General features: G+C 53.0%; 3 protein-coding genes across 3 annotated transcripts; all 3 read left to right on the forward strand.

Annotated features, from left to right (window-relative positions):
* Positions 1-816: 816 nt before the first annotated feature.
* Positions 817-1,272, forward strand: A1O3_00859 (uncharacterized protein; the record flags this gene model as incomplete). The annotated part of the gene is made up of 1 exon (XM_007731009.1): positions 817-1,272. The coding sequence occupies one exon, from the start codon at positions 817-819 to the stop codon at positions 1,270-1,272; it is 456 nt and encodes a 151-aa protein (XP_007729199.1).
* Positions 1,273-2,255: 983 nt separating this feature from the next.
* Positions 2,256-2,794, forward strand: A1O3_00860 (uncharacterized protein; the record flags this gene model as incomplete). Its single annotated transcript, XM_007731010.1, has 2 exons — positions 2,256-2,318; positions 2,384-2,794. The coding sequence occupies 2 exons, from the start codon at positions 2,256-2,258 to the stop codon at positions 2,792-2,794; spliced, it is 474 nt and encodes a 157-aa protein (XP_007729200.1).
* Positions 2,795-3,856: 1,062 nt separating this feature from the next.
* A1O3_00861 (uncharacterized protein) lies at positions 3,857-6,269 on the forward strand (the record flags this gene model as incomplete). Its single annotated transcript, XM_007731011.1, has 3 exons — positions 3,857-5,193; positions 5,310-5,906; positions 5,996-6,269. The coding sequence occupies 3 exons, from the start codon at positions 3,857-3,859 to the stop codon at positions 6,267-6,269; spliced, it is 2,208 nt and encodes a 735-aa protein (XP_007729201.1).
* Positions 6,270-7,455: the final 1,186 nt, after the last annotated feature.

The raw sequence follows: 7,455 nt of genomic DNA on the forward strand, positions 1-7,455 counted from the left end.
CTAATTAACTGGAGCTAATGTGATATTACTGACTGGAGGAATTTCCGCCCAATGTTTCCTTTGTAGATGGAGTGCTCAAAGCGCATAGAGAGTTAATCATTAGCCAGTTGAACAGACGAGGACACCTTGACTACATTTGGCCAGATGAGTCCGGCCGAGCCTCAGCAGACTCCTACAGGTAGTTGCAGCTCCGGCGCAGCGACTAAACTTTGGAGCGGACAAGACGCCTCAGGATGTCGAAAGTATCGACAGCTCTATGAGCGGTTGGATCCAGTCCAGATCTTTGCCGAGACAGCAAAGGTCGCGGTGAATTGGGATCGGCCAGCTTGACACTTAGCAGTTCTAGCTGCGCTGAAATGGGGGGTTTAATCAGTTGGTCAGCAGAGCAATATTGCTTGAAGGTCAGATTAGACCAGGCACTCTGGATGTAGGACTGACAATGACTCTAGAGAAAGGCTTCAAGTTGTGATAGTCGCATCACTATTTCAGTGCCTCACCATAGATACACCAGAGCAGAGATCCTCGAGGCGAAGTTCTCCGCCATTTACCGCGTGAACGCGCTCAAAGACAACGCGCGTGCAGCGCGGTACCACTATAGGTTAGTAGTTAGCGGGGGCGCGTTTCAGGGACTGCTAGCCGGTGTCGGTGTCAGACATCCGTCCCCTCGATTAAAGGGCTAACAAGGGGCTTAGGGGCTTGAGGTTCCTGAAATACGTTTACTGAAGAGGTGGTTCTCATTTCGATCATATCCTGCTTCCGAGTATTATCTTCCAACTGCCATCCATCTCAGCACAATAACACAATCACAATGGCACAATGGCACCTGCTCCCACCCCCCAAGAAAGGTTCGAGCTGGCAAAGCAGAGCGCCGCGCTCTTGCGAGCCCTTCTTTCCCACCCGGGCATGTCTTTCAACGGTGATGGATCGCCTAATAGAGCCGGCATCCACCCGACCCTCTACAATGTCACCGACTTCCACATGTCCACCTACACCAAGTACATCCTACCTCTGCTTCCACCTAACGCTGCCGAGAACTGTTCTGCCCTCTCATTTCAACCAAACGCTCAGATCACCGACAAGACGGACCTGCTAGCAGACGATCTATACCCTCGCATAAAGTCGGGAGCATTGAGGGAGAAGTGGAGCGACACACTCAGCCGAAATGTGATGATTGCCTCCATCATCTTGGACAAAAATCAACAAGTGCTATTTGGTGGCACCTTTGACTTTGGGCCGGAGGTGCAAGCTGCGGCTAGGGCATTACGATCTTGACCGCTCAGATGAAGAGATGGAGGATGCTGGGAACAAAGACATGGTGGATTCGCCATGGTCCCGTATACAAGGGAGTCAGTTCGTCTAGTGTCTATGGGTAAGACATGGACAGTCCACGGAATACGACGGGCAGGCAGATGCTGTGGTATGAGGGATTCCGTCATGACGCTCAGGCTGTGGTAACATTAATGAAAGAGATGGAATTGCATCTTCTCCCGAGAGTGAGAGTGCGTTATACAGGTTGCACCCCACACTCTTGGACTTATAACTGGTCTCGTGCCGCTACTGCTATTGCTACTTTGGCTGAGGCTGAGCCAGCATGAAACAAGGAGCAGGAAGCAAAAGTTGAACATGCTGGCTTTAGCCCCTCGTTCAAAGGTCAGCCTTACCATGACGTCACCCAATCTTATTCTTCTGCTTCCAAGTGGCTGCGCAGTGTGACCGACTTTCATCGTTGCCTGCAATCCCAGTTTCCAATCTGGCTTGACTCTTGTAAACCCCTTCAACTTCCTCCGCGGCCAGCTTTGGCACCATGGTTCCCTGTTTGGGCAGACCCGTGTCTGCCAACATCCCAATGATGTTGTGCCATGTTTCCGTCCGGCTGTGCGCGTGACCTGGCATGCGACGGCGTGGACAAATCAAAAAGACACGAGGCGCGAGTAGGTGTGACACACAATCAAGGTCGGACAGTCGTGGCAAGCTATATGACAACCATGACTTGAAATGCTGGCGGCCGCCAGCAAGGAAGCAAGCAAACAAACCCCTCCAGCTTTCCCTTGGCTGCATTCTCGTTGGCAGTGTCACTCAAATATTGCCTGTGCCTCTTCTTCTGCCTCACTCCGAGATTGATTGATTGCTTTGATCGAGACCTGCATCTTTCGTCTTCTTTCAAACCCATCTCAAAACCATCTCGCAATCACTCGACAACCAGCCTTCTAGTTGTTTCTACCGAGATCAAAGTCACTCTCCAAGCGTCCTCCAAAATGCCTGTTATCTCCAGACTCCTGTCTATTGCCTTGCGTGTGGGCGAGATTGCCTTTGCTGCTGTAAGTTCAGTTGGGCCTCACATCTATCTCCTTGGATGGCTCTCATCTAACGTACCCGTGCGCAGGTCGTGGCTGGCATCGTCGGATCATACCTCCATGACTACCGTTCCGGCAGTGGTTTGCCTTTGGCACGCTTCATCTACATCGAAGTCGTCGCCGGTTTATCCATCCTCCTCGCCCTTCTGTGGCTCCTCCCATTCGCAAGCGGGTTCTTCCACTGGCCTATCGATCTGATCCTCTCGTTTGCCTGGTTCGCCGGGTTCGGTCTGCTCGTCAACTATGTCAACAAAACCACATGTGGCGGCCACACTTTCGACTGGGCAGGAATTACTCATGGCGGCTTCTGTGGACGTTGGAAATCAAACGAGGCTTTCTCCTTCCTGTCTGCCATCTTCTGGCTTGTCAGTGCACTTGTTGGATTGTGGTTCATTCATCGCGAGAGAAGCAAGACAGCCCCCGCGGACGATAGAGCGTAAGACACAAATTCAGTCCTGATTGGTTTCGTCTGTGGGCTTACATATATTGACGGCAGTTATCCTCGACGTCGATGGTACCGCCGCAGCCGTGTCTGAAGACGTACCCACCACCACCACCACCAAACGGTGGGGAGACCTGACATGGGATCGGACAGGAGTTGCCTAGGACGGAGTTGGACACCACGAGAGCATGGAAGTGTGTGAGGCCTGTTCCGGACGCAGGGCAAATCTAGGGCTCACTATCTGGGTCTGGAGGGGAGTTGGTTCGCTTCAAGCATAAGCGTACATACGACAATCTGCAATTGATTCCTTGCGCGGCCTTGTCTGGCCTTCCCTCCACTTGTAGCCTTGCATGACACTAAGAATACCAGCGGCCACACCCTGTCCCCCGTCCTTTGGCTGTGGTGTCGTACGGCAGACCGCATCGCTGAAGAGATACCGAGAACGGAGTAGTGTACAGCCATCCACCTTGCTCCAGTCATACGACCAACCTGATCTCCTCTACGCAGATGGTCATCACCATTTGTAGTGTATGCTGGTGTCTTCCTGCCTTGACGGAACACCTTCTCTTAGTTATACGGGTATCGCCCACCACAGAATACAGACATGGCGGCGGGGATCGAAGGTGGCGGGACTGACGCCCTGCCGTGCCGTTGCTCTGCCGGACAAAAATACAAAGTTCAACCTCCCCGCCCTGTCAATCCTCAATCTCCATGCTCGATGACGACCTGATTCGACGGATTCGATGCAATACTCCTGCGAACATGAACATGTGGGAAGGCGATCTTGCTACCCGTCTCCCAGCGATAAGGTTCTGCATGAGTCAACATAGTAATCGGGTGAAAACCTTCTTTGAACTGTCTCCCTCACGTAGGGGTGGCAATCGAGCCCATCCATCCCATCCCATCCTGCACTACCCTCTCTTCCCTTCCATCATTGTCCTAGCTTGGACCTAGCCGTGTGTTCAATTGCTCTTCCCTTCAGCCGTCACTCCCAGACGATCCTGTTTCTTTCTCCCTCTGGGTCTAGGATCACAGCATTGATTTCATCGCTTGTTTAGCCATGGCGCTGCAGGGAGCAGGTCTCCAAATACCCGATGCGCGTGACCGTGATCGTTCCAAGCTCATCAAGCGCCGGAAAGTCACGATCGCCTGTGAGCAATGTCGCGAGAGGAAGCGCAAGTGTGACGGAGTGCGTCCCCTGTGTGGCTCCTGTGCCCGGCGGCAGCCGCCCTCCAAGTGTGTTTGGTCGCAGGAAAGATGGCGGCACATACCTGCGCTGGAAGCGCTGGACGCGCGCATCAAGCAGCTCGAGGCCTCCCGGCCCGGCACCAGTGAGACTAGTGCCAGTGACTCCTCTCTTCCTTTGAGCCAGGTCAACGAGGGCTCGGTTCCTTCAAGAACCACGATGACGACCAGTCACCGGCGGCGGCCCGTTCAGCCTGGTCCATGGCAGGAAGGCGCTTTCCCTCCCGCACGTCCTCAGCCAGAGCCCCACGGCTACGGCGAGGTTGATACCGCTCGGAAAGCGGACCCTCACAAGCTGTCGATCCAGAGCATGCTCAGTACCGAGAACAACATGGAGCAAGCATCTGAGAGTTCGCGGGTGGATGCCATGGGCACAACGTCTGCGTTTATCGCTCGGTCAGAATCCACGGAACACCCTGGCTCAGCATTCTTCGGCCCGTCTAGCACGTCCAGCTTCCTGGGTGTGGTCCGGCTCATCATTGGGAGGTCGTCTAATGTTCCCGGTCGAACACCACCAAGTCAGCATACAGCAGAATCGCGATCCTCCAATCTGTGTTCGGCTACATCATCCCATGTCTCCCCTGAGCAAGATCTTGGCTGGAAATACAGCAGCTCGGTGTTCGAGCTCCCGCCTCGAGGGGAGGCGGATATGCTGGTTGCCAATTACTTTACATGGGTTTACTCGCTTTATCCGATCATCCATCGCCCCTATTTTAACGCCAGATATGAAAGATTGTGGCAACGGCCGCATATGCATGCTTCTCCGATCACGCTGGAGGACATTCTCTTTCATTGCATGCTTAATGCCATTCTTGCCCTGGGGACGCAATTCCATCCCGAACTGGAGCCACACAGTAGGGTATCCAAAAGCGAGTTGTTTTTCGCGCACTGTCAACAGCTTCTCACGCTCGATCTCTTTGCGCACAGCGATTTCATGACGGTGCAGTGCCTCCTCCTCATGTGCTATTTCCTCCTGAGCACGGACAAACCGGACTACTGTTGGAATCTTTCCGGGCTGGCTCTCAGAATGGCTCAGGCCATTGGTCTCCACATTGACTCGGCCGATGATTGCAGCCAGACGGGCTCTCGACGCGACCAGGTGGACGTTGAGCTCCAAAGGCGAGTTTGGGGGGGCTGTTGTTTGCTGGACAGGTAAGTATATACCAACATATCTATCTCAGATGTACTGAGAGAGCAATCTTTTTGGGCACCTCTGTTTGGGTAGCTCCTTTCTTGGCCTATGCACACAACCTGACGGCATCACTCAGATCTCTTTCCTTTCTATACGGAAGGCCTTTGATGATGTATCCTCATTTGACCTCGCAGTTTGTCTTTCCATCGTTGATTGACGACGAGTATCTTACCCGGCTTCCCGATCCGCCTGGCAGTCAGCCGGAAGGCATCCCGAGCGTCATGGCTACCTGGTCGCATTGCCTGAGACTGGGCGAAATCCTGGGCGAGATTATATCCACCTTCTACCAAGGCAATCAATCATCCATCTCCACGCTCGGAGACATCAAGCTTGGAAGAGACTTTGGCAATCCGTCCCTCTTCAGCAGACTGAAGCAGGGCGATTTCAAAGACTTGTTCACCCTCGACGCCAGGTTGCACGACTGGTACGAACAACTTCCTGCCTATCTGAAGATAAGTTCCAACCCAGACCCGGGAATGCCTGGCGACGGTGGTGGTGGTGGTGGTGGTTACCAATCCCACTGGGACTACTGTTTCAGTTCCACTTCTACTTCCTTGGGCCCTTCGCCGGCAACCGATGGTAGCTCTGGTCCGTCGCCCAGCGGCCACTATGGCGAAGCGAACATTCCCAAGATCCGCAATTTCCAGCGGGAGGCCAATGTTCTCAAGGCAAGGTACTTACGATGCGACTGGACCGTGTCTTCCACTCCACTGTTTTCAAGGGTTGAGGCGATGGCTAGCTAACTGAATCTGTTTTGATCAGATGGCTCCATGTCCGCGTCTTCCTCTCTCGACCTGCGCTTTTGGTCATCCTCGACCGGGACCAGTATGCTTTCACCTTCGGCTACAACGAGGACACGTATCTATCCCGATCGGTCTTGCATCTACGCATGTTGAGCAGCCTGGCCGATCTGTGTGTGTCGGCGGCTCAAGATCTGGTGGATTTGGTCTACAACAATTGCCCATCTGAGCATAAGTTGCTTCACGTGTGGTGGTACAGTGTTTGCTGTAAGGACTCTGATACAACTCCGTCATGATCCAATTGAAGTGCAGAAAGGTGAAATTACACTTGCTGGGCTACGGTGAAAACTTTTCAGAAAGTACAGACACTTGGCCACAAGGAAGCGGAATTGCCCTGCAGAATTCAAAGAAACCGAGTCCAATCGAAACAAACCCACATATGGTTTGAGTCTTGAGTCTTGACTAATCCGTTTGTTCTCCAGATCTGCACTACTGCGCCATTGTCATCCTCATCGCCCTGCAATGTCCTTCTCTCCATAGCAGTCGGCCGGCGCCGTCGCTGAAGGAGAGCTGGAACAAGTGCTTGCATTGTCTCCAAGGGTTTACAAAGTACAGTGAGGCAGCCAGACGCTCCCACAAGGTCCTCCAGTTGATCTATAGCCAGGTGATTGGCGAACAATACGGTACGTCCAAGGAACCTTTAAGCAAACATGTCCCTCCAACTCTATACCTATCCATATCCCTCGACTGTATATCTCGTCACCTATATATCTATCCCTCGACTGTATATCTCATCACCTATATATCTATCCCTCAACAGTACATCTCATCACCTACTACCTACTAACCAGCACCTATTATTGTTCTTGTTCTAGATCGACGCCGCTCGTCTCCTGGCAGCACCGGCAATGGCAATGGCAACGGTACTGATGCCGGTCCAGGTCCCAGTCGATCCCAGGCAAGCACGCCCTTCTCCACCGCCAAACTTGGACATGATTCAGCAGGCGATCTGTCTGGGTTTGCGTCTGCGTCCGTGTCTGCGGTCGACCCCAACTCTGGAGCTGGAGTCGGAGCTGGAGTCGGAGTTTCCGATCCTTTTAGCCAATTCGACTGGTTAGCAGGAGCTGGGCCAGGAGCTGGAATTCGAAGCGACATGAACATGCCCGTTATGTCGGAGGGGGACTTGTGGATGGGCGACCCGGGCGATATGTCCTGGTTGTCGGTGATGCCGTTTGTCACTGACATGAATATTGGGTGGTGACGACGTCAGAATGATTGTCTGTCAAACACCGGCCCGGCCTTCCCAGCAGGGCTTGAGTAATGAGTATTCAGTATTGAGTATTCAGTATTGAGCCTTGAGCCTTGAGCCTGAATTTTGAGTCTTGACCTTGAGTCTTGAGTCTTGAGTCTTGAGTCTTGAGTCTTGAGTCTTGAGTCTTGAGTCTTGAGTCTTGAGTCTTGAGTCTTGAGTCTTGAGTCTTG

Source organism: Capronia epimyces, assembly GCF_000585565.1.
Source record: "Capronia epimyces CBS 606.96 chromosome Unknown aczIQ-supercont1.1, whole genome shotgun sequence".
NCBI classification, from domain to species: domain Eukaryota; kingdom Fungi; phylum Ascomycota; class Eurotiomycetes; order Chaetothyriales; family Herpotrichiellaceae; genus Capronia; species Capronia epimyces.